This window comes from Lycium barbarum, chromosome 6, assembly GCF_019175385.1.
Source record: "Lycium barbarum isolate Lr01 chromosome 6, ASM1917538v2, whole genome shotgun sequence".
Classification (NCBI taxonomy): Eukaryota; Viridiplantae; Streptophyta; class Magnoliopsida; order Solanales; family Solanaceae; genus Lycium; species Lycium barbarum.
In genome coordinates this window covers 133892654-133920021 of record NC_083342.1, presented here as the reverse complement: position 1 = coordinate 133920021, position 27368 = coordinate 133892654, and the positions used below count along the sequence as shown (strand labels likewise).

At 33.3% G+C, this 27368-nt stretch overlaps 1 protein-coding gene across 3 annotated transcripts; it reads right to left on the bottom strand.

Moving 5' to 3' along the window:
* Window positions 1-5519: 5519 nt before the first annotated feature.
* Window positions 5520-11674, bottom strand: LOC132599194 (chaperone protein dnaJ 10). 3 transcript variants are annotated; one of them, XM_060312463.1, is made up of 10 exons: window positions 11237-11674; window positions 10859-10980; window positions 9853-9912; window positions 9591-9673; window positions 8393-8555; window positions 8185-8314; window positions 6972-7130; window positions 6681-6850; window positions 6153-6233; window positions 5520-5768 (listed from the first exon to the last, which is right to left on the bottom strand). In XM_060312463.1, exons 2-10 carry the CDS (start codon window positions 10943-10945, stop codon window positions 5685-5687), a joined length of 1017 nt encoding a protein of 338 aa, XP_060168446.1. In that variant the 5' UTR covers window positions 10946-10980; window positions 11237-11674; the 3' UTR covers window positions 5520-5684. The 3 variants fall into 3 exon arrangements, with proteins under 3 accessions (XP_060168446.1, XP_060168444.1, XP_060168447.1); XM_060312461.1 differs by having other exon boundaries at window positions 10859-10994; window positions 11237-11672; XM_060312464.1 differs by having other exon boundaries at window positions 11429-11447.
* Window positions 11675-27368: the final 15694 nt, after the last annotated feature.

Below are 27368 nucleotides of genomic sequence, written 5' to 3'. Positions count from 1 at the left end.
ATCATCATCATGTCGCTTACTTTCATACATCGTCGTTCGTATCCCATAATAATAGCCATACCACCTTGTGTTCATATTCGTATACATGCCCTTACTAAGTCTTATCACACTCATATTCATATTATATACATGGTCATATCATATACATAATATTTACATAGCATACCCAACCTAGTAGGATCGGTGTGTCATACATACTTGGCCAACCAAGGCTCAAGATCATACATACCTGGCCCTACCAAGGCGTCAGGGTTATCCGTACCATCTGCAGAGGTGTGCGCGCGTTTCGTAATCGTATACATACTTTATACATAGTCATATACATATAGTCTTACCCGGCATCATAAGCTCGGGGTCTTATCATAGCCCTTCATAGGCATACATATACATATATCATAGCTCGTAAGCATCTCTAGTCTCATTTTACTCTCATCATCATTACTATCCTCATCATTATCGTTACATCTACATTATAGACTTACTCGTCATACGAGGAACATAGTATAATCATAGTACATATCAAGGGTCGTGAGCTTATGAGCTCGGAATGTCAACCATGTGAAGACAACATACTCATATAGAGGAATTAGGAATTTGGCCAAGAACCATGCCTTATGAAAGAAGGGTTAGCCTTACATACCTTTCCGTCGAACTATTCTACACTTGCACGTTCCCTTCCAATGCTAGCGTTTATACCTTCATTAATATCATAACAATGGCCATTAGTCATTCACATTGTCCACATTGTCTAGATTTCCTCAATTTGCCTCTAATTCACCCACATTCATGGTCATAACACCCAACTTCGTCCATTCGTCTAAAGTGTCTAGTTCATGATCTTAATACCATTTATAACACATTCATATCACAACACAACAACAATCATAACTCAATTCAAACTATTTCTCAAAATGTCACTATTCATCATTCATGACCTAGTTGACCATATTTTCTACAATCCATGTACTTTAATTCTCCAATACCTTAAACATCATGTAAAAATCATGAATCTTACCTTAGAAGTTGTAGGAACAAGCTTTGGTTGATAATACTCCCCTTTGAGCAAAACCCTAATTTTTCTCCATTTGCATTTCTTGACTTGAATGGTATTTAATGGCTTGCTTACACTTGATTCACTTGTCTTAATGTTATTGATGGCTTATAATCCTTGAAAACTCATATAATAAATGTAGAGAGAAGTTTTAGAGAGAAGTGGTGTAATGTTGTAATGAAATAAAATAAGTCTTGATCCTCATATTTAATGAATTGGAAAATCTATGCTGGGTGAACAGTCGTCGTCCATGGAGGTTTACGGTCCGTATTTCAGTTTACGGACCGTTCCTCGTGGTCGTCTTTAAGCTTAAGCAGGACCAGAAACTTTGGCCTGCATGCATGGTGATTTACAACCATGGTTTACGAGCCGTAAATCACTTTACGATCCGTCCACCAGGTCGTGTTTAGCCATTTCCTCGGCTGGCAGAAAGTTGAAGTTTGGCATGCCAGTTTACGACCTGGCAGTTTACGGATCGTATTGCACTTTACGGTCCATATTTTGCAATATACGACCACTGGGCAGTTGCAATTCTGCAACTTCCCATATTTCTTAGACTTCTCATTTCAATCACCCCCGTCCATGCACATGCATTGCTCAGCTTGTATCTCATCTTAACTTAGCCAACTTCCTCGTCTCACATCGAATACTTTCGAAATCTCGCCTAAGGTCATCAAACGTCGTTTCTTGCTCATGGACATCATGCACTCATATTCATCACTAGTTCGTTCTCTTGCGTACCAACGGAAAATTTTCCGAGGTGTAACATGTACCGTCGTTCGAAAGGTTTTATATTCCTCCGATAATCCTCGCAGAAGACGAAGCACAAGTCGTTCGTCGGAAACTTTGTGGCTGACGTTTGCGAGATTGTCTGCAAGAACTTTTAGCCTGGTGCAGTATGCTTTCACATTCGGAAAATCCACCAATTTGGTGTTGGTGAATATTGCATCAAGAGCAAGAGCCCTAGCCGATTTGTTGTCCTGAAAGAGATGAACAAGACGATTCCATGCCTCGGCTGCAGTGTCCTCTTGATGAATGATCGTGTTGAGAAGATCATTCGATATTGTACCATATATCCATTGACGAACAATGTCATCTAGCCGTTCCCATAGAGCCTTCGTAGCAAGTTTCTCGGCTGCCGTTGCCGGTGGTGGCACGGTGGGGGAGGCAGGAGGTAGTATGTGGTCGATCACCAAGTTTGCTCGGCAATGGAGCTTGAAGAGGGTAGCCCATTTGTTGTATTAGCTTCCTTCATAGTCAAGAACAATAGGAATGCATGATTTGATATTGGTGACTGTAGTCGCAAGGTGCAACTTGGAGGTGTCAGCCATGGAGAAAGGGAGGAGGAAGAGCCGAAGAGAAGGAAGACAAGAAAATTGACGGCGGCTAGGGTTTAGGTGATCGGCGGCTAGGGTTTAGGTTGCTAGGGTTTTAGGAGAGACCTAGTCTGATACCATGTAAGAGAATATTTTCCTTGTCTGTTTTCATTCATTCCGTAGGTTAATATACATCATGTACATCATAATTGTAGGCTACAAAATAGGAAATAATTTGACTAATGGATTCTAACATATGCTATCCTAAAATAGAAGATTACAAATATATGGGACTAAATATATACAGACTCTAACACTGAATATATTTTTCACTATGAAAGAGCTAGTCGTATTAGAGCAGTTCTTGTTTACGAGTACTAATTCTATTACAGGGACACCCTTTCTTCATCTGAAATCGCATCGCAAAAGTTTTTTTTTTTTTTTAATATATATATTTTTTTCTTTCAGGAGGATTTATAGTGTTTCCACACTTCCCCTCCAGTGTGACTCGAACCCAGGACCTACCGGTCGTGGGTGGAGGTGCTTAACCACTGAGCCATCCCTCACTTGTCCATCGCAAAAGTTTTGATTATGTGTTTAAATAAGATATATTTCTAGATAAATAAATATATAAGTGTATAAAAATTGATAGAGATGACTTGAAAATAATAAAAATTACAATAAAAGCATTTAGGATAGAAAGTGAAGTCTTTAAATCACCACACAGTTCCTAGCTAAAATCAAACCTACTTGAAATAGGCCGACACTGTTTGTGTAAACGATCTTGTATACACCTGAGATGCATTAGCCCTGATTTTAAAATCGACATGTTTACCAATTTCACTATAGTAGTTTGTCTTGAATTCATAATAGCTTATGAATAAGCAATCACCGAGATTCAGAGAAAGTTATTTTAATTTAGTAATGATTCATTTAAATAGAATGTTGATACTTCTCAAAATAATCAATCCATATACTTATCAAAAAAGAGAAAGATAATATTGATCAATTACTCCAATGACAATAGTGAGAACAATAATTTGTACTTGTCAAACGATAGGATGTGTTGATTTGTTTTTCTAGGTCTAGCTACTATCAGTAGATTTGCACTAAGTATGAAAGGGAGCAAAAGACACTACCTTGAACTACTAGTAGTAACCACAAAGCTCAATAACAACAATGCTCGATGAATAGTAGGGTCTTTCTAGGCGGGCTTTTATGTGTTTTTGCATGTAAGTGGAGTTTCCGAGATATTTTTCCCAAAGGTTGACAGATACATAGTTTTCCCTTTCCTTTTTTTTTTTTTTTTTTTTTTTTTTTTTTTTTTTTTTTTTTTTTTTTTATAATGATAGTGTTTGGATCAATTTGCATGCATCTTAATTATTGCACTTAATATTTACTACCGTCAATTTTTACAAGAGCTATAATTGTTCATCAAAATTAATTAGATGCAAAGAAATCACATAGTAGTATTTTTTGTGTCGATTTTTTGTTTCTATTTAAATTTAAACCCTGATCACTGATGATTTTCATCAAACTTTATTTGACTGTTAAGCAGTTCTCCGAACCCTTCCCTTTTGTCAAAAATATATACCATTATATATATAAAGTTAAAATTATATTTTATGTGTATATAATATATGTTAAATCCTCTTAACTTCTCGGTGAATTTTCTTTTTTCATAGTTTGAATTATCTTGCCACTCCCTGAGAGCAGCTTTGATAGATAAATTAGGTAAGCATAAAATAGCTTTTTGGGGATTAGTGCTTTCAAATTATCCAATACGACAAAGACGACCTACCAAATGCCATGTTTAAAGGACAATGGTGGAGGATAAAGTGAAGCACTATATACTCTCCTCAATTTGATATTTGCATCCCATTGGCAGATAAGATTATTTCAAAAACAAAGTTAATAACCCTACCTGCATGGTTTAATGGTTAGCAACTTGTCAATTGGCTAAAGAGTACTAATAACTTAATTAGACCAAATCGTGATGGGATATCCCACTTGTTCAGTGAACGTTATTGTCCCGGTAATTTAAAACAAGATCTTTTGTTATTTTACGAGGAAAAATTATAAGGTAAACTCTCTGTTTGACACAGTTTAATTTACATTCTATATAGCCCATTTCCCTCTCTTTTAAAACTCCAATAACAATCTTTCAGCTCAATCGTCTAAGTCTATGATTTGAATCCCAATAGTCATTCTCAATGAATTGACTTCTATTTAATTTCCTAAAACACAAATGGACGAAATTATAGAGCTAATAATAGAATAAACGATATTAAGAAAATATTTTCCAATCCAACAAAAGAAAATAAGCCTTTTTAAAGGAAGAATACCTATGGAGAGCCTTGATAGTTTACCGGATAACTTTAATGATACCTTTCATCTTTAAAAAAATGGTAATTACAATTCTCAACCTATACCAAAATGTTTAAATTGCAATGTCCTCCTAGCGAGACAGTTTTCCTATTAATTATATTTTGAGAGAAGTAGTCGTTCCTCCCCCTGGCCAATAACCATTTGAAACTCTCCAACCCACACCTTTTTCTTTTACTTTCTATAATTTAAATTGAAGTGCTCAAACTTGACTTTTAACAAGAATGACAGCTCGAGCAAGAAAATTATCCTTTTTATTCACCTAAAAAAGTTGAAGTTAAAATAGTTCTTAGTGCTATGTATTGCAAAGTCAAAGTAATTCAATCGAAGTTGGTATAAAAGACCAAGTCTCATTTGTTATTTCTTCTTTTGCTTTTTGACAACACCTTCCCAGTTTTTGAAGTTCCTTCTTTGGATCCCACGTATCATCATAAAAAAGAGGTTAACAAACTAAACTAATGCAACTATCATTATCTCATCTAATTATAGTTTTGTTTAACATTAAAAAGGAAGAAAAACTGAAGTGTACAACAAAAGGTCAAAAGTATGCACTCAAGAAAGCAAGATTAGCGCAAGATTAAGATCGAGCAACTAGTTGCTCTATGATTGGATATTGATCTATCTCACCACGTTCCCCTATTCCCATACCAAACCAGTACACTGAAATGCAAATATGGATCAGAAATGTGGTCAATATCACGAAGAATAAAGAGATACCACCTATACCCAAATAAATAGAAGTACTCAACAAAATCTCAGTCGAAGGCTTTCCAAAAATTGAGATTTTGGCCATAGAACGATCAAACTGTGTCTGAAGAACAGGGAGATACATAAATGTAATAAGAGAGGCGCACAACATTGAACAAGTCTCGAGCATGGATGCAGCTGTTATAAGTCTCTACACCAAAAAATACAGTGGAGAAATATTAGCTTCATTTAGAGGATGGACCACTATCTACCATATCTATGTTTTCACTGCGCAAACTGCTCTCTCTTCTGTACACCGGCTTCGCACCCTGAGAGAACAAATGGAAGAGTGTTTACATACCATGAAGAATCTTAAAATTGATTGGACAAAAAAAAAAAAAAATTGCTCCATTTAACAATTAGTGTACTAATATTTATTAATGAAGGGGAACATATGCTAAAAGCTTCTGTTCCCTTTTTTATACCACGTAGTGTCTTTTATCACCCAAATGGCTATTGGATTTCAGTTATATTTATGTCATCATTGGTCTTACATCAAGATCTCCAACATCATCACGGGAAACTACAATTATGATCACCTTTTATAAAATTTCTAATGATTTTTTTTTTCTGGGACGAAAGTACACAAGTTAAAAGTCTAAAGCAATTTTGTCTTGTTGCAATGCTCAAAAAACACCTTTGTCCACACTCACCTGAAAAATTGTACCCAGCTTCTTCATGGCCCTAGCACGTAGCCTGAGAGTATCCTTAGGAACATTGGGCTCTTTAAGGACCTAAACAAAAAAACAAAATAAATGAGTGAACTTCATAAACATGTAGAGGCTTCTCATTTCATAAATATGTGGAACTTGCACTATTTTTTGCTCTAAGTTACAGAGTGTTTCAGTCCATAGAAAGTCCACAAAGATGACATAAGATTATAAAAGGCTGGTGGCGTTCAGATTAATAAAAGAAAAGCGAAATGCTCAGGACAGACAAGACTAGACAAGGATTCTTAATCAACAAGAGGAGATAGATACAAATCATGCTGACAACACGGCAATAATGAAATATTAATTGAGAAACTTTTCTTAAGAAACTCATTTGCCATTTAATCTTTTGTCTAGGTGCACTCCCTCCAATTTGTAAGTAATCTAGTTGATTGAACCATAAATTTGATGTGGGCAGCAGTATATGCAGGATACAAGAGAATTGGATAAGGAAGAAGTGGCAGTGCTTACCGCTTGGCAAACACGCGATAAAGTTAACTCAATATCCACAACGTTAATTTGCCAAAGTGATTTAATCATGATATCTTTCTTTTCTTCCATTGTTTTGATTGCATCTTCTACTTTGTTCTCCTCCTGATACCTCTTCTGTTCTTCTTGTATTTGAAGTAAAGAAACAGCCCCTAAACATAAACCAAACGCATGTTACTGCTAAATGTATTTATCAGAAAAAAAGGGGGCCTTTTGCGGCTTAACGTTATATACGGAAGTTGAAAAGAATAAAGCCTGTTCAATTTTTGTCACCTGAAGCTGCCATCGCTTGTGATTTGATTAGGTGTCCTTTGTCCCTTACCCATTCTGCCAAAAATGGCACCTTCATGAATCTTTTAGTTTTCCCAATTTCTTTTGCTGCTTGCCTTGTGTAGATATAACCAATAGTATGCAGCATAGCCTCACCAAAAGCTGAAAATATGACCATGTAAAGAAAATATCATTTCAAAAACTGAAAGTCCTCGATATCTGATTGACACGGCATATTATGAAAATAATTATTGCTGAGTATGAATATTTTTCTCATCAAAAATCGGAAAGCCACTCGTAGTGATGTTAGATGACGAAAAACATATGGACTACATAACAACTATGATGAATGAAGGTATTAAAACAGGAAAGAGGTAGACCTAAAACATATGGGATGAAGTAGCCTCAAAAGATCTACCTTCTCCCAAAATTTATGTGAAGCTAAGAGCAGAACACAAGGAAGCGAATGGATCCACAAAGACCATACAAGTTAGTCTGCATTAAGACTTAGCTGTTGTTACATTTACAATAGGTTCGATGCTTGCCAGGAGCTTTTTAGATTGATTAGAAATTTGTATGCCGATGCTAGGATTAGTATGAGATTTAGGGTGTATTTGGTATGATGGAAAATACTTTCCATGGAAAATGTTTTCCAGGAAAATTAGTGAGTTCCTCACTAATTTTCTTGTGTTCGGTATGTAAGCGAAAAATCTTATCCTAAAAGCATTTGTATATAATATCGGCAAATACTAAGGGAGGTGAGGTGGGGGAGTAAGGTTGGAAGTGGTGGGGATGGGGTCTACAGGGGTGGGGGTGAAGATAAGGTGTGTTGAAGGGTAGGGAGGACACAATCAATGTAGAATGCCACTTGTGGAACATATTTCCGTACTTTCACTAGGGAAATCATTTTCCTCATTTTTAAGAAACTTGTTTTCCTAGAGAAAATGTTCTCCAAAAATTTTGACCAACTAAACAAGGAAAATTTGGAAAACATTTTCCTCCGTACCAAATACATCCTTAGAGAACTCCTACCTTTCGAGGAACGCCAATTGTCTTAAATGAACAATTATTACATACCGGAATTAAATATGCTCAAAAAGAGCAGCATGCATATAGTGGATGCATTATGATGTCAACTAGTTCAGAATAGGGAGCGTCTTTAATTGATTAAGCTTTCAAGAAAGAAATAAGGGACAAGAAGGTGAAATAATCTAACCAGCTTGAGCAAGATGTTGCGCTTCTGTTTGTGCCCATTGTAAAAACTCATCCTTTCGGCCTTCGACATATGGTTGAAGACGTTCTTTTAGAATTGTTGTGAGCTTCTCTACCCTTTCCTTTTGCAATTTCTGTAGTTGAAAGAGGATTGCCTCAATCTATTGCATGAAGAATTGAACTTATATGAAAACACTGTGAAGCAAAAATACCTTCAATTTCTCCTGAATGTTCTGCCTACGAAGCTCAGGAACAACTTCGTCCTCTTCGTCTTCAACAGATTGTATGGAAGCCAATCTAAGTTCCCCGACATAATCAATAAATACATCACTCCCAAAGAGCATTCCAAATACAGCAGCAGGGTGCATCAAATCCCTAAAAAAGGCGAGACAAAGTGAAAACATAAAATAGTTTCCTCTACCTGAATTCTTAGAATAAAAAAAAGTAAACAAGTCATTGTTTAATGATCAACTTCTTAAAGTTTATTCCACAAGATCATTAGAAGATTTTCAGTTTTCTTACTGCTGGTACAAGTTGACTAGGAGCCTCTTACTAATTTTTGCAGAAAAGTTTAAGTAGGTGTCTGGACATGCAATTTGGAGCTCAAATTTGAAATCAGTGTTTGTTTAAGACATTTGAACAAAACTTCAACTTCAATTTGAAATTTGATTTCAAATCCCAAAACCTACAAAAAGGTAGGACTTCAATTCCAAGTTTGAGATTTCAATTTTTTTTAAACTTAAAACTTGACCATAATTTAAATTTTGCAAAAAAAAAAGAGTCATGCTCGACATGAAGTGATTGTTCAAACCATGCGGGAGGATTATATTAAGTACTATTGTTAATTTATTGGACCAGTGGATCTTAGTAAAATTATGCGTATTTGAGAGTTTGTAATGGTATGTAATCACAAGCATTTATTTATAAAAGGAACATGAAGATATGCGATTTGTTAACGCAACACAAGGAACATGAAGATATGCGATTTGTTAACGCAACACCTTAGGATATTCTGATACCTTGTTTATGAACTATGGCTTGCTCATTTGATTAAGATTGTAAGAATTGGGGACGTCCAGATAGTTTCTACAAATTGTGGGATTCCCATGTTTATGAGAAAAAGTGCAACTTTTGAGATCCACATTGCATGTCCAAGTACAACTTTTGAGATCCACATTGCATGTCCAAACAAAATTTCAAGTTTAAATCGACCTGATTTCAAATCATGGCCAAACAGGCCCTAAGTATGAACAACAACAACAACATACCCAGTGTAAACCCACAAGTGGGCCCTAAGTATGAAGTATGACAAAAATAGTTTGAAAATTAAAATGAAGGCCAGAACAAATGGAAGTAGCTTTAAATAAAAGGGGGATAAAATGAACACGGCTTTTCCAATTGCATACTTACTTCGGCATATCTTCTTTACCGTATTTGTCATAAAGTTCACGTTTCTCGGGATCGCTCAGCACCTGATAGGCCTCCCCTAGTTCCTTCAAAAGTGAACAATAAGAGCAAGAAAAATGAGAGAGAGGCAAAGGAAACTGTAAAGAAGTTGCTGCTTTCATGAAATTTGAAGTATGGCGACTCAAAGTGTCCAAAAGAGTTTGTTAATCTAGGTACCTAGTTGACAAGGAAAACAAAAAGATGTAACAGATCATCAAGGTTGTACCTGGAAATTACGAGCGGCTTGTGGGTCCCCAGGATTCTTGTCTGGATGTGTAGTCCTTGCCTAATAAATAACTAGATATTAGTGCAAGTGAAAATTTAACTTGAAGCTAAAAATATCTTGTACAGACAAATTTCAAGGAAAACTTACTTTCCAAAAAAAATTCTCAAGGATAACTTAAGATTCGTTGCTAGGGTAGACTATAAAATAGTCGCTCGTTCTAGGCTAACTCCGGGTTCCCTTGACCTATATGCATCACTTGCTTGAGGTTTACTTGAGGTGGGGAGAAATGTCTTGGAATCACAGACATATACTAACAAATAGTTGTTTTTACAAACTAGCAACTGCTATATTATAGTTTCGAATTAGTCATAGCACAAAATTACTTGGTGCTATGAGTAGTATAGAACTTCAACAAAATGATCCTTTGGTCTTTCGGCATATAGATGCAACATTGCGGACCAAAAATGGAAAACACTAAGTAGCATTGCTATTGGAATTACAGAAATCCAACCTTGTTTAGAGGGACGAATGTTGTGATAAACACACCAAACAAATGCACATAAAACAAAAATTGCGCCTCAGGGTCAACTATTTGAATTCTCACTGTCCATGTCGCTTCATTTAAGTTCATCCCGATCCAACGTTGTAAAATTTAATTTCTCAAGCACTAGAAGTTCTTATTATTTCTACTAGCATATAAACTACTACTAACTAGTCTAATAGAGACCCCTAGCAAACATTGGATCTAGTACTCACTCCGTTCACTTTTACTTGTCCACTTTGAACTTTTCATGCTATTTAAGAAATAATAAATGGAGTACATAATTTACCAATGTACCCACATTAATTGATGCATATTTTCACTTAATCCTATGGGTAAAACAGAAAAAAATAAATTGTCTTATCTTGATATGCTAAAAGTGACAAGTAAAAGCGAAAATCTATTTTTAGAATACTAGACAAGTAAAAGTGAACGGAGGGGTAGTAAGCAAAGGCTATATATCACCTTAAAGTAGTAAGCTTTCTTAATTTCAGCTGGAGTTGCATCAACACCAACCCCCAATTTGTCATAATACACTGTGTCCTTCACCATAGCTGATCAAATGCAAACTTTCAATAGACTACAACCTGCAATCACTCAACTAGAAGCAGAAAGCAAAATAACAATTAGACTCTGAAATCAAATACAAATATAAAAGTTAGTCACAAGATAACAAAAATTCAAGAACCAAAAACTAAATATCTAAGCCCAAAACATAATAAAGACATAAAACAGAACATCAAAATGTGCCGTTAAAATTCAAAAACCAGAATCTTAGGGGGAATCTTGTTTCTTGAACACATAAGTTAGGGAAAGAAAAAAAATTTAGAAGGAGAAACTCACTATGTTGCCAAATTTGATAAAAGGGTCAAACTTTGGACAGATTTAGAAGAAATTTGGAATAGCTGAATTAAATTGGGTCTTTTTTATATGAATGTATAAATCTTGATGATCTTTAAATATTAAAACGTGTGGCTGTAAGTTGCTTAAACGCGTAAACCAATCGCTAATGCTCAGACATAAAGAAAACTTAACCGCGGATTCTGCTAACAACAAGTAATTAGATGGTACATAAATTCTTGTTTAATAGATTACGACAAAATAGATTCTTTGATTCATAAACAAGTGTATGCAAAACGTGGCTTTGTTCTTGGGTCGGAGTCTTTGATTTACGACAGACAAACCACGTGCAAAATGAATGGGCCTTAGATGATGAGACGGCCCATCCCTTCAAATTCGTTATTTTTGAGTGGAACTTTTTCTTTCTTTTGAATATCATTGACATAGGAATAGATCCGTAAATAATGGTGTAAGAAAATATTTGGAAAAAAAAAATGGAATTTTTAATATATCATCAGCATTTCGACTAATGAAATTCAGTATTTAAAATACTAAAATAATATCAGATGTACTCAGAGTGGCAAAATAACATCTTCCAATCATGAAATGAAAAGTGTATGATTTAGGGTCTTAATAGCCCATTTGGCGGCACAATACAAAAAACAATATTCATAGTAGGTCAAATTTCAGTGGCTGCTTTGAGATGGATCGTAAAAATTTGGACCGTATTTCATTAGTTGGTGGGCTCTTTAACTTAAAATTCGAATCAATCTGGTCCATGTACACCCCTAGTCTTGGCATACCATATCCTCTTTAAGTGTTTTAGTAGGTACAATGTAGATTCAAATGGAATGGAAAAAGTTATTATACAAAGAATAACAATACAATGATTAAAATAGAAGACTGTTATGGGAATGTTATGGGATAGGTGACAACAAAATGAAACAGAAATTCTACTGAGACTAACTATATTATGAGATCGAATGTTGGGCATCTAAGTTTCAACTTCTGCATCAAATAAATGTCGTGGAAATATAAAGTATATTAAGATAGATATGCAATTATAATCTAAAAATAGCATGATCACCATCAACTGTAATCGTTTCTTCAGTGGTTTTTACCACTTACTTGAGACCTGATTTCTCAAAAGTACCCATTTGATAAATTAATCTAGGCTGAATTTTAGGAATAGTCCACTTATTAAGCAGATCTAATTGCTGAGGCATATCATATTCCTTTTTTTTTTTTATTATTTTTAATAGTATTTTTTCTTCTAATGATATCCATTAGGAGAGGTGTGTTGAACATATATCATCTATTACCACTCCTGTATCATGGCTCTGATACCATCACGGGCACGGATCGCACGGTGAGATGATACTTCAGAGGGACTTTTACTAGATTAATAACCCTGGCGATGGGGTTGTTCAACTCAGAACTTACAATAACTGATCCTTATATAATGGATCAGGAAAATATAACGATAAAATTTAAAAGATACAAGTGGCCGACAGTATTGACTGACAATATTGGCCGACAAAGAAAAATGAAAAGAGATTCTTTGAAATCTCAGCAAAATTAAAGGAAAAGTTAGAAAAGAAAGACAGAAAAAGGATAGTTATGCAATTATACAAAAATTAAATAATGTTCAAAATGATCACACATATATGACATTATAAGGTGCAAGCAGTTCATAAAGAAGTAAGATGAGACCAACTCATGGTCTGACCATGTCATATACAGTGGCGGAGCCAGGATTTCCGCCGAGGGGGTTCAAATTATAAAAAAGTAAACATACGAAGAAGCTTAAGGGGGTTCAACATCTACTATATATATATAAAAAATAATTTTAACCTTGTAAAAATACTATTTTTTTCCGCCGAGGGGGTTCGGAACCCCTCGGCTCTATGTGGCTCCGCCACTGGTCATATATGTAATCTTCATACTTGCCCCGGTCTATGTGTGAACTACAAGTGTACGATATTATCATTTTAGAAGGTAGTTATAAAATGGGACGAGATAACTCTAGAATCATATGGAAGAAAGATGCTAAATTGAAATTTTTGATGCATGTGATGAGGGACCATGCCCAAAAAAGGTCGGTGATTTTCTGAGCGAGATTGTGCATTTTCTTGTAACAGAATACGGCTTTGCCAAGTAATATTACTTAGACGGTTGAGCATGCTTTACCTTTTAAGTCTAGACTAGACTTTGGGCAGCAAGTTTGTCATTTTAATGTCAGCATAGTGACTGGTGAACAAAAGCCTAGAGCTGAATTTTACTTTCATTACTAATGGATGGCTCATGACACTTCATCTTCTCTGACAAGTCTTAGTACCTGAATTCTAAGTCATTTTGTGCATGCGTATCACTGCAATGTTTAAGTTTAAAAGGAATCTTTTGTCCAAAGTTTTTCTATTCGGAAAAGGGTCATATTTGCCCATGTACTCTCAGAAAAAAAAAAATTATATTTGCCCTTCGTTATTTTTTTTTTTTTTGATATATTTATTCTTGTCATTCAATTTTAGGACTATATTTGCCTCTATATTTTATTTTTGGGTCATATTTATCCTCCGTCTGTTAAATCCCCTTGTCTCCGCCTTTATTTTCATATGTGGCGCTTATGTAGAATTTTTTCTCTATAATTTAAATCTGATCCTATTTTTATTTTATTTTTTCTATTCTTCTTCACCAATTTCCTTCAATGGAGACCACTAAAGCTCAAATTTGGCCAAGTTACAATGGCCTTAACGTTACCAGCCGTGTACCTCTACCATTTTCACTGTAAAAGCTATGACATGCTCTAAAGCTTGTATTCAACGTCTTTAGATACCCAATGATAGCTAGTTTTCATCAACAAAACTTACAAACTTTTTTTATGTAAACCTGGTACGTATAACTACAAAATCAGCAAATTGAAGCATGTTCTACTTTTTAAAGACCCGACTGATCCCTTTTAAATTATTAAACCAAAAACCTTGTAAAGAAAAAAGGGTAAACATAAGATGTTCATACCAAAATTGAGATTTTGATACATAGAGTGGTCAAAGTGAAGTATAAAGTTATGGACCTCAGAAAAGAAAAAGAGAAAAGGGTTATCGCAATTGAATCGGTTGCTGGCAGCCAGTGAATAGGACTTTGGAGTTCTCAAGTTTTTTAAATTTTTTTTACTTTTCAGGACTTTGGAGTTTTCAAATGTTTTAATTTTTTTTACTTCATTTAGTAGTGCTAATAATATTTATTCTCCTACTTCATTTACAGTGGCCCTAACATCACCACCAACAAAATCTCAATGCCGGAGCGTCGCCCTGTACCTCACCATCTCCATTGTAAACTTTGCCAAATTTGAGCTTCAGTGGTCTCCATTGAAGGAAAGTGGTGAAGAAGAATAGAAAATATAAAATAAAAATGGGATTAGATTTAAATTAAGAGAATAAAAATTCCACATAAGCGCCACATATGAAAATAAAGGTGCGGACAAGGGATTTAACAGATGGAGGGTACATATGACCCAAAAATAGAGTACAGGAGCAGATATAGCCTTCAAATTGGATGACAAAGGCAAATAAATCAAAGAAGTATAATGAAGGTGCAAATATGACCCTTTTCCGTTTTCTCTTTTACTATATGAGATATCTTCGTTTACTTTATTACAATATAATTTGAGGGTATATAACCTTCCTTTAGCAAATCATCTTGTATTTTCCTAAACTTTGATCGAGCTCCAATACGGACTAGATGGATTTCTCGTGCATGTCATCATACGTTAACATAAATGAAATCATAGCAATGATCTAGAAATAATAGCAATGGTTTGCTAATTGCAGTGGTATGACACGACCGCAAAGTATAACAAAGGGTACAATAAATGTTTCATAAAGTAAAACGTTATTTTTTACCATTTTCCCTTTCTTAAAATCATGTTAAATTGACCTGCAACAATAGGCGGCGGAGCTAGAGGGGCAAAATATGAACTCTCTTAGACGAAAAATCACACTATATATAAGGCTAATCATTTTTATGTATATATTAGATTATTAAATGCTTTCGTGAAAATTTAGCAATGCCAGTGACAATATGTGCTCTTTGTAACAAGTTTGATGATATGGTAACATGAAAAATAGAATAATAATATGACAAAATCAGTTAAATTGCATTGATAGTGTGCACCTCCACTCATTAACTAGTTGAGCCACTACTTTCTAACTTTAACTCAAACTCCCCGATTCTAGACCAAAAATGGCTAAAATCTATAGTGGAGCCCACATTATATTGTGTAGGCATTTTCCCCACAAAGGAAATTAAGCAACCATATAGAAGTAGAAGGGGACCCTGTTAAGAAAGAGAGGCACCTAATTCCTCTGTTGGTGCAAGATATGGCAGGCTGGGAAATTCTGGTAATATTCCTTTAATCCTTTCTGCAAATCAAGAAGATGGGTTCATATTTGGAGTAAATGGCCAATTTGTCTTGTCACTATTCATTACCATCAGATAAGAACCTTTATGACTATGTATCCTCCTTTCTTCGTTCTAAAATTTTATGCTTTCCACGTCCTATATTGCTAAATTTGTCCTTTCTCTGGAGGAGTGATTATTCTGTCTAAGACATATTTGGAAAATCCACCACAATGATCTTATACTTCCTCACACTGATTTTTTCTTGGACAAAGTTGCAAATATACCCCTCAACTTTGCGATTTAGAGCAGATATACCTCTCGTTAAAAAAGTGACACATATATATCCCAGCCGTTACAGAAATAGTGTAAATATACCCCTGACATTCAGTGGCGGAGCCACATAGAGCCGAGGATGTTCATCCAAATCCCTCGGCGGAAAAAACACTGTTTTTACAAGGTTAAAATTATTTTTTATGCATATATAGTAGATGTTAAACCCCCTTAGGCTTATTCATATGTTTACTTTTTTATATTTTGAACCCCCTCGGCGGAAATTCTGGCTTCGCCACTACTGACATTACACAATGGTGCAAATATATCCTTTTCTCTGCCAGAATTTTTTTTTAAATTATTTAGCTTATCTTTTAATTAAGAAAATGTTATGTGCCTTTAAAAAGATATGTGTACCTATATTTTTTTAGTAAAAACCACGAGGTAAACCTTTTTTTTTAGTGTGTTGTCTCATTCGTTTAAGAAAAATATCTTCTTGCCTTTTAAAAAAAAAAAGTCTACCCATTTTTTTTTAAATGAACAGACCCGACCCAACAGGAAAACAATTGCCACGTGGCTTTAAAAAAAAAAATTTACTAAAAAAAAGGTAAACTTATTTTTATACAACAACGTGATATTTTTTAATTAAAAAACAAGCTACATGATTTATTAATTTTAAATTATCAACAATAAAGATATATTTGCACCATTTGTGTAACGGGGGTATATATGCACCACTTTTTTTAACAAAAAGTATTTCTACTCTAAATCACAAAGTTGAGGAGTATATATGCACCTTTTTCCTTTTTCCTTTGGTACATCTCACACTGATACTTTTGTAGATTTTATGTTACATCAATTTGTAGATGAATACAAGTTGAGTTCGAGTGATCTTCGTAATGAAGAAATTCCTAGCAAAGAGCATTTCCCTCTTTAATAATTTTTTTGTGGCCTGAATTTGAATTAATCTGGTCAGTAATACTGAATACCGACTGGTTAAACTAAAAAAATCAATATAAAATCCCTTTGGCCGAAAGCTATATATGTTGCTTATACAAGGTCACCATTAATTTTTATGTATATATATAGTAGATATTAAATCTCTTGTGTTTTTTGTATATTTATTTTGAATTTAAGTTTTGTACACCATCAGTACAAGCTATTTTTTATATATACTAACAGATCATCCAAAGGATATCTATATGTATGTCTCCTTAGCATGTGGAATTTGAATAAGATATGTTACTTGTTACAACAAATAAACATGACCTTGTAGTGTAAAAATAATTTACCCGGACTATGCACATTACTTAATCCGCCTAGTAAAAATCCTAACTACCCTACTAATTAGTCAAAAGTTAACTAGCGTGCATGTCAAGTAAAACTTTTATGTAGTTAATCATGAAATTAGGATTTCATTGCACTTTAATAAATTATAGGGAGGACCTCTCTGCATTACCATTTTTAACTTTTGCTTTGGCTTCTTGGATGCAAAAAAGTCTTCTTCATATTCCGCCCAGAACATCATGATAGATGATATATATGCCTCTATCAGGGCTCTTAATTAATTACTATTTTACTCACTGTTAATTAATTCATCACTAATTATAAAACAAAACTTAACAAATTAAGCGGCCGTCTTTTTCTGCATTGATCATGTGAAGACTTTCAAGTGTATGGCTGGCCACATGCTACACAAGCACTTTAATATTTTATCAAATCTTGAAAAAAAAAAGACATTACATGAGATTTCATCATCTTTGTCCCTTTTGTAAAAATCATGGGCCTAATTTTAAAAAGTAACAAACTGCCATAAACCTCCTGCCACTTCATTATAGAAAACACAATTTTCCACCAGTCAACATGAATAAAAGCAGAATACGGAAAAGTATCCCAAATCATCTCTTCCCTTCGCTTCCAATACAATATTTCTGCAATAAAATAAAAGTTACAAAAAAATTCTAGTGGTGGTGATATTGAAAGCTTTTTCTATTCTATGATATGTTTATGAAAGTTCTGATCCGCAGATCATAAGGAATATCGTTTTAATTTGACGATTTGTATATGCCACAATCTGGTGGTGGCTCTATTGGTACCTTCCCAATTCAGGAAATTAAACTCAAAGAAGATTATCTTCTGCTACTTGCAAGATCATTGTAATTGTTTGTTGAAATTGGGTAACCATCTTATCGAAAAGTTTAAATTGTTATTGAGAGACCATATTTTTATTTATATCATTGTAAACCCATAAAATTTAAATTTTAAATCTGTCTAGGTTTACATAAATTTATCTTCATGGGCCACGTATTTTTTATTTTATTTTTAATATTGAGTAACGAAAAGACTTGATACACTCTTTTGGTGCAACTTTTCTGTATTGTAAGTCTATAAATGTGGCGTCAATAGCAACTATAGCCAAACATATAGTTTGAAGCATCAAAGAATTTTTGTGGATGTGAGCTTCATATATCACTTGCTTTTTTTTATGCTAAATAAAGTTGTTTTACCAGAAAAGAAAAAAATACTAAAAAAAAACCCTTAGATTTGCTTAGTGGAGAGCCACTTTTGAAAATCTTGATCATCAAAAAATAGCAGGATGTAAATTTGCGGCTCAAGTAGTTTTAAGAAATTAGTTTATTGGGAAGAATATTTTGGACAAAGTTATTCTCTAAAAAAAAAATAGCGAAAAAACGAAACCATTGGATTTCACATCTTTAATATTGATGATGCTATATTCGAGATGATGGAGGAATGGTGCTCTTTAACTCTCTTTAATTTATATATACTTTAAATTAAATTTGCATGGAAAATTTAGGCTGTACGCCAATTGCCATTATGGATCCATATTTAAAACATTACTACTCCATTAGCTTTTGATTATGCTTTTCTTCCTTTCTAATTGCCAAACTTAAGAAAATTTTCCAAAAAGAGATCTTGATTAACTATTCTCTTTAATTTTAATGAACAGGCATTGGTTATTCAACCTAGAATTGAGTAAGCCCATTTTTAGAAGACAGCTAGTCTAATCTAGAGCTGAAACTAGTGATGATAAAACAAGTAGGCTGGTCGGAATTTTCATTGCATTTAGCGTCAACATTGAACATATTGATAATAAAAAATAATATATACTATCAGGTCATCTGAAAAATAAATTAAAGTAGTAGCTCATAAGAAAAGAAATTAGTAATTCAAAACTAATAAGTAGTTTGTTTATTTGGCCAAGTTTTTTGGAAGTCAAAATTGCTTATTTTATAATGTTAAAGTGCTTAGAAAAAATTTTAGGAAAAAAATAAGTACTTTTCACTTTTGAGTAGTCACAGTTGTTTTTTAAAAGACGAAAAAAATAGGTTCTCACTAGAAGCAGTTTTGAAAGCTTTGGTCAAACACATATTGTTGCTTTAACATTGGGCAGAAGTATTTGTCAAACTGATTAGTCAAACACAAATCGCTATTCTCGGTACTTCTAAGATTAGTTTTCCAAAATAAGCATATTTTAAACAAATTGGCCAAATTAACTCATAGTGGAGTATAAACAATCCTTATAAGCTTCGAGTGTACATAATTAGTTAAATCCGTCTTCTTTTTGTTCCTTTGTTTAGACAAAGCTTAAATTGAGGCCATTTTAGTGATTTTGGGGGGAGGCACTTTAATTAAACTGCTTTTTTCACGCGTGATAGTAACAGGGATCTTGGAAATAATTAGGCATTATTGAAAGTGATTAAAGTTAATAATGCAATTACGGAACCATGATTTGAGCGTTTGGTTGGTGGCTATAACAGGATGACTCATGTCATTTTTCTTGTTTTTTCCTCAAAGGAAAGAACGAAGAAGAAAGAAAATGAGACGTGAGATAAATGTAAAGAGTACAGGTTGGGTAAATTAAATTCCACTAAGCATCTTTTCCTTACATTATTTTTAGTTAGTTTAAGGATGTGTTCGGTATGAAGGAAAAAAAATTCTAAGGAAAATTTGTTCTTGCAAAATAAGTGAATTTCTACTTATTTTCTCATGTTCGTTTGGGTAGTGAAAAATAATTAAATTTTTTACTTATTTTCTCATTATCGTTTGGTTGGTAGAAAACATTTTCCGAAAAATACCCACCCAAGCACCTCCAACTCCACCTCCCCAAACTACACCAAACCCCCACCCCAATCCCACCAAAAAAAAAAAAATTGAAGTTCTTTTTTTTTTTTCTGGATTTTCTACATGACCTCATCCCCCCCCCCACCCCACCCCACCCCACCAACCCAATTGTTTTTGAAGTTTTTTATTTTCTTTTCTAGGTTTTCTACACCACCACAACTCCCCACCCCCCCAAATTTTTTTTTTTTTTTTTAAAGTTACTTTTTTTTATTTTGGATTCTTACACCCCACACCCCCTCTAAAAATCTTAATTTTTAACCACACAAACTTTCAATTTTTATAATTTTTTAATAAAGATAAAATTAAATAGGAAGTAGAAAATTCGGGAGGGGGTAGGGGGTGCGTGCAGGCGGTGGTGTAGAGAATCAAAAAAGAAAACTTTTCAAAACTTTAAAAAAAATTAATTTTTTTGGAGGGGGTGGTGGGGTGTCGGGAGGAGGGGTCGTGGGGGTGGGTGGGGTGAAAAAATAAAAAAGAAATTTTAAAAACTTTTTTTAAGAAAAAAGAAAAAAAAAATTGAGGGGGATAGGGGTGTCCATGCGGGGTGGTGCATGAGTTGCGGGAGTGGTTAGGGGGTGGGTGGTGCATGGGTTGCAGGAGTGGTTGGGGTTTGGGTAGTTGGGGGTGGGGTTGCATGGTGCATGGTGCAAAAAACCAAAAAAAAAAAAAAAATTCAGAACAAAATTATTTTTTTTGGGTTAGGGATGGGGGGAGGTGTCGGGTCATGGGGTGGGTGGTGCACGGGTTGCAGGAGTGGTTGGGGTTTGGTAGTTAGGGGGTGGGAGGTGGGTGGTGCAAAAAACCAAAAAAAAAAAAAAATTCAAAACTTTTTTTTCAAAACAAAATTAATTTTTTTTTGTGGTGGGGGTGTGTGGGGTGGGGGTGGTGGGTGGGGCATGGGGTTAGGGGGGTGGGAGTGGTTGGGGGTGGGTTGGGTGGTGGTAGAGTGGTTGGTGGAATGCTATTGTGGACTTGTTTTCCCTACTTTTATTAGCGAAGTCATTTTTCACAATTTTGACGAACTTGTTTTCCCAAAGAAAATATTTTTTAAATTTTTTGACTAAATGAACATGAGAAAATTAAAAAACATTTTTCGAAAAAAAAGAAGGAAGAAGAAGAATAAACTAGCAGGTGAAAGAACGAAAAAGAGCTTTGCACGGGAGTGCAGCATCTAAACTATGCCAAATATAAGCAATTTCTTTTGTGAAGTTTCGAACACATCAAACTCCACCAACAATTGAACCCACTGACCATCCACCCACGGGATTATTTTGTTCTTTAGTGGATTCAAATCCTTCATATACTAGAATTTATAGAATTTAACCTATAGAAAACACCGGAATTTGTCGGCGAAGTGGGTTCATTTGATCCACTTGACCCTACGTCGATCCGCCCCTGATTATAGGTTACGTTCAGAGTTACATAATTTTATTTTGTCTTTTAAAAATTACAATACCAGTACTTCGATTACCAAATTATTAGTACAATATTTGGAATATGTGACTTCTGGGCTTCTGGCGGACATTTTTTTAAAAACCTTTTTCACCTTTTTAAATAACTATTGGATACAAATAATGGCGATTCACCAATAAACTCTATTACCTTCTGTTTCAATCACTTTTTTGGTATACGTAATCAGGATAAGTTTAAAATCAAGAAAATAATATTTTTATTTTCATCATTACTCGTATATATAAGTTAAATACAAAGCAAAATAAAGACAATAACCTCTGAATTCTTCTAATTTTTTCGGGAGAAGAGTTATAAGTCCTAAAATGCAGGAAAAAAACTTCAATCTCCTACCTTAACTCTTCTCCGGCACTATTCATGGATCCATCCCACCCTAAAATAGTTTGAAAAAATAAACTATTCATGACAGTTAAAAAGGTGGATGACAATATTATATGTTTATTTTTTGTTTTTCAACTAGAAACATGTAGAATTTAACATGTTGGTTCTCCACTAATAATAATTATTATATGTTGTATTAATACCGAATAAATTTTCATTTTTGGGGGGAAGTAGAGAAAGCATCGAATCACGTTGTATTGTTCCTGGAACATGGACCTAATAATGGGCATTATACAAGGATCTTGTGATATTACCAGTACTTATATAAACTAGGATTTGTACTTGTGCTGAAAACTTTGTTCCCGGCACGTGCGACCTGTTCTCTACCTCTCTTTTTTTTTTCTTTTTTTCTTTTTAGAGTCAGAGTTTTCTCTGTTTTTGGAAAATTATATATAAAAAAAAAATGACTTAATAATACTACTTAAGATTCTATATTACAAAACATAAAAATACTTTTTCTTATTTACAAAAGATACCAATAAAATTACAAAGTATACCAAATTGAATATCAGATTTGGAATTAATGAAATACGCACGATTTTAGGCATTTTTTAAGGAACAGAATCTGATTTTAAATGTGTACTTAATTATACGATAGTTACCAATCAACTTCTTCTCCTTTTTTAAAAGATTATTCTCTCTCTCTCTCTCTCTCCCTCTATGATAGACACCATTTCTAGACCTAAAATTCATCTTCTCTCATAATATAAATTTTCAAACTAATATTACAAATTTTTTTTATTACTGACATGTGTATTAATTGTATATAAAAATTGATTTGTATCATTTTGAGATATGTGCGATCATTGTGTGTTTGAAATCTGTATAAATGTTGAAAACTATTATATGTATAAATGTGTATGGAATCTGCTATATACTATCATTTTTTAGATATATGTGGCATAGTGTGTATGGACTGCGAATAAATTTGATATAAATTAATCTAAAAAATGTTGAAAATTATACGAGTATGGAATGTAGTTTGTATCAATTAAAAAACTTAATATACATATATACTTTCTCATAATCTATACATACTTTGATTAGATTTTATACAATTTATATGTACTTTATCATAATCAAAATATACATACAACTGTTATACATATTTCATACATAAAAATTATAACGAATTTATACATTTATACATATTGCATACAAAAATTTACACAAATTTATTTTCTGGTGTATGAACTTTGTATGGAATCTGGTTTGTATCAATAACAAATTTATTATACATATTTTCTCAAAATTTATACATACTTTGATTAAATTTATACAATTTATATGCACTTTATCATAATCAAAATACACATAATTTTAATACATATTTCATATACAAAAATTATAACAAACTTATACAGTTATACATATTGCATATAAAAATTATACATATATGTTTTCTGATGTATATAAAAACTACCGAATAGTATTGATTTTTTGAATAAAAGTTGAAGAAAATTAGAGAACAATATCTCTTAATTTTGAATTGGAAGATAAAAGTGGATGAAATAAGGGAGCATGGAGAAAATCAGGTAACAATATATTTTAATTTTGATTGGAGAGAGAAAATTGGATAAAATAATGAAAGCAATCTCCTTACCTCATTTAATGAGTTTTATTTAATTCTTTTTAATTTACCTGATTTGTATAGATTTTGTAACAAATCTATTGATATATTTTGTAAACTGAAAAGTATCATTATATTCCGTAAATATAACCTCTTAGTATGTACATATATGTTTTTTGCCCAAAAAAAAATTGATCAATTAAATTACCTATATTTTTTTTTTAAAAAAAAAAAGAAGAATGTGTAATGTTTTTGAACATTTTGCGTAACTTTGAATAGTTTTCCAAGTCACTTAATCTCCATTTTTAGGGCTTGTCTGGAAAGCCACCTGGTAATTGGAATTGGTGTAATGACTAATGACTAAGGTAGTAATTACACAGCCTAGTAATTACATAGTAGAACTGTGTAATTACAACGACCTATTTGTTTATCATAATATAATTACAGTGTAATTACAAGCATGTTGTTTGGTTGCATAAGTGTAATTACACAGTTAGTTTAATTTAAAAATAAAATTTAATTATAAAAAAAATCAAATTAATATTTTAAAAATATATGCTTTTATAAATGATGTTAAATTAGCTATTTAATAACAAATTGTTTCTTGAAAATATATTAACTAATAATCATATATTTATAACTGATATTGTAAAAAATAATTGATATATATTTTTCAAATTAATAATATTTAATTTTAATTAATTATAAAGCTTGAAAGAAGACTTTTTTGTGAAAACGTCAGGGATCGGATGATTGACAAAAAAATAATATTTATAAATATCATGCCATAACATTATTCAAATGTATGACACAAAAAATATATCAAATGTAAGTGAAAAATAAATAACATGCGATGTGAAAGCAAATAATTTAAAATTGAAAATATAACCTACATTCAAAATCCAAAAGAAAAAGTTTAACATAATACTCTTATGTCAAATTCCAACATTACATAAGCAAATTCGAACGTAACTTAAGCAAATGATTCAAAAGAAAGAGAAAATATAAGTCAATAACCTCATTCACAATGAAATTCTACTTTAATAACGTTACTCGTTATATGTCAAGTTTGTTAACGACTCATTTTTTCCACTATTAAGAGGTGTAGTTTCAAAAATTAGAATAATATATGCTAAATGAATAAAAATAAAAAGAAAATACTAGCAATTACATGGAACCACAAGAAGTAAAAATTGGGAATGAGAAGAAAGGAAATGAAAAATAAATAATATAAAAAGAAAAATACATTTTAAAAAATAAAAATAATTAAAAAGTAAAAATGAAAAAGAAATAAAAATAATAGAAATAAAAAATAAATTAAAAATCAAAGGAAATTAAAATAATAGAAATAAAAATAAATTAATAATAAAAATAAATAAAAGTAAACAAAAAAGAAACAAACTAAAAAGTAGTCGTGCAATTATAGGGTGTAGTTACACCCTCTCAATTATACCCAATTCCCACCTAACCGTGTAATTACTTGTCAAATAAACAGGTCAAACTGTGTAATTACACCAAATTTCGATTACCTGGGTGGCTTTCCAAACAGGCCCTAAGAGAATTTGCCTAATATTTGTTCTTTCAATTACTTGACCATAATATCTTGTCCCTATCCCTTTTTGTTGCATTATATTTACTTACCCGTTTTATCTGTCTTTCCAAAAATGGTACTCCATTATTACTCTAGGTGGATGCCATAAAGCTAAGTTACAACTTAAATACGATATAGGTTGCTTTATTGCTTAATTTTGGTTACCCGCCCCCAACACACACACACACCCCAACACACACACAAATTGTCTGAAAGCTTTTTAAATATTGAACGAGATGAGCTCAAATATAATGGAATAGATATAAAATATTTATATAATCAACTCCAACACATTTAATATTGAGGTGCAATAGTTATTGCAAGATAACTGAATAAATCATCCATCATATTTATTTCTAATGTGATATTACTATATTTGAAAATTTCTAATACACAATATTAGTGTGGTTGTTAAGAACATAAACATCAAAAATATAAATAAAATAGACCAATCGAAAGCAAAATAATATCAACTGCATTAATTTCTCCGAAGCAAAACAAAAAGGCCTTAAGATTTGGACATTTGGAAGCTTTGAAAGGAATAGAAAACACATTTTACATGTAATTTCTTTTAAACCACTTACTAGTATCTATAATTGACACGTAAGGTCTAGAATTAACTCAATTATTGCCTACCCATGCACAAAATAGTAGGAAAGAGAAAAGGAAATATGTTAAAAGTGACCCCCACGTAGCTCATTTTCGAGTCCGGAACCATAATAGCCCTCGAAAAAATATTTTGAACTAAAATACCCAATAAAAAAAAAGTTACAAAACTACCTATAGCGCAGTATTTTATTGTGCTATAACAGTATCGGAGACGGAGCCGTTAACTGCTATAGCGCAATAATTTACTGCGCTATAGTGTCTAAACGGAGGTGCTATAGCGCATTAAATTACTGCGCTATAGTGCCTTTGTTTTTTTTTTTTTTTTTTCCAGCCCTTTTAGTTAACCCTTCTTCAATTATACTTTTTAACGTATTTTGACCATAGATTAATCATGCTTCGCGACCCCGAAACATCAATATTTTATATAGAACCCTACTTATTTTTGTGCGATTAATAAGGTAGGATCAATACATCAAGGATACGCAAAAGTTCGGATGGTCGTTTTAGTGGCTGAAAAGTGCTCGAACGCCATTTTCGTTTGAAGGTTCGGCGACATTATCTTGAAGTTCTTTACGAATACTTAAACTTGTTCATCAATAATTAATCAAAAGTTTCTCAAAATGACAGCATTCATACAAAAAAAATAAACTTAATTAAATTGCACCATTCATTCATAACCTTGACTAGATGAAAATACTTAACATACCAATATTCTTCAAAATAACTGCATAATCATACAATCATCAAAGTAAGAAAAAATCTTAAAAAACATTCATCAATTAATGCCCTTGAGTTAATCTTCCCCCACCATCGCTAGACGTGACACCACCACTAGAGGTACTTCCACCACGAAAGTTTCCTCCACCACGAGAGGTACTTCCACCGCGAGATGTAGTTTGATCACCATGTCGTAAGGGACACTTGCGCTTATCATGACCAACATAATTGCAAAATGAGCATTTTCGAGTGTATCTCCCCGGTGGAACATCCATTTCATTATGAATACGCGAGTATGCATTCTTTCTCAATTTAAGGATAAATGCTTTATTTGCAACCATTGAAAATGGATCCGGTGGCCAATAACTGTCACTGCCAAGTGAGTAGAACCTTCCAGCATACGTTGTTGCATAATTTTCAACTGTATATTCCTCAGCCATGTACGAGGAGGCGTTCTTTCCCATTGTGATGAAACACTTGAAGGCATGAGAATATGGCATGTGATATTATTGCCACTTGCCGCATGTGTATGTTCTTGGAATCTCACAAATTGTGTGGACATTACCTCCTTTACCTTGGTGTACACTTGTTGTAAGTTCAAATATGCGCTCTGCGGGGTTGTACTCCATCTGGTCATGTTTCTGAGCCTTATATTTGCGGTGCTCGAACAGTTTTGACGATTTTGGCAACCATCTTAGACCTTCCGTTGCATATGCTTTGGCCTCTTTTGATCTAGTGACGAACCGCTCCACAACATGCTTAAATGTCATTCTCACCATTGCGGTGACAGGTAGTCCGCGTGCAGATTTTAACAAACCATTGAATGACTCAGAGCTATTTGTTGTCAGCATACCCCATCGCCTACCTTCATCCTGGTGTAATGTCCATTTGTCTTTATCAATTGCATTCAACCAGTGGAAGGCTTCCTCATTCGCCCGCCTAATAATGTCCATCTGCAAGTTAAACTTCTTCTCCTGATGCTCTGT

Bases quoted from the DNA above. Each gene is read 5' to 3' on its own strand.
- LOC132599194 (XM_060312463.1), bottom strand. From the start codon at position 10,945: ATGGTGAAGGACACAGTGTATTATGACAAATTGGGGGTTGGTGTTGAT. The intron at 8,315-8,392 runs GTATTTTTGCTT...TTTCAACTACAG, and splicing joins ACATTCAGGAGAAATTGAAG to AAATTGCAAAAGGAAAGGGT. The intron at 5,769-6,152 runs GTGAGTGTGGAC...TTGTTCTCTCAG, and splicing joins AGCTGGGTACAATTTTTCAG to GGTGCGAAGCCGGTGTACAG.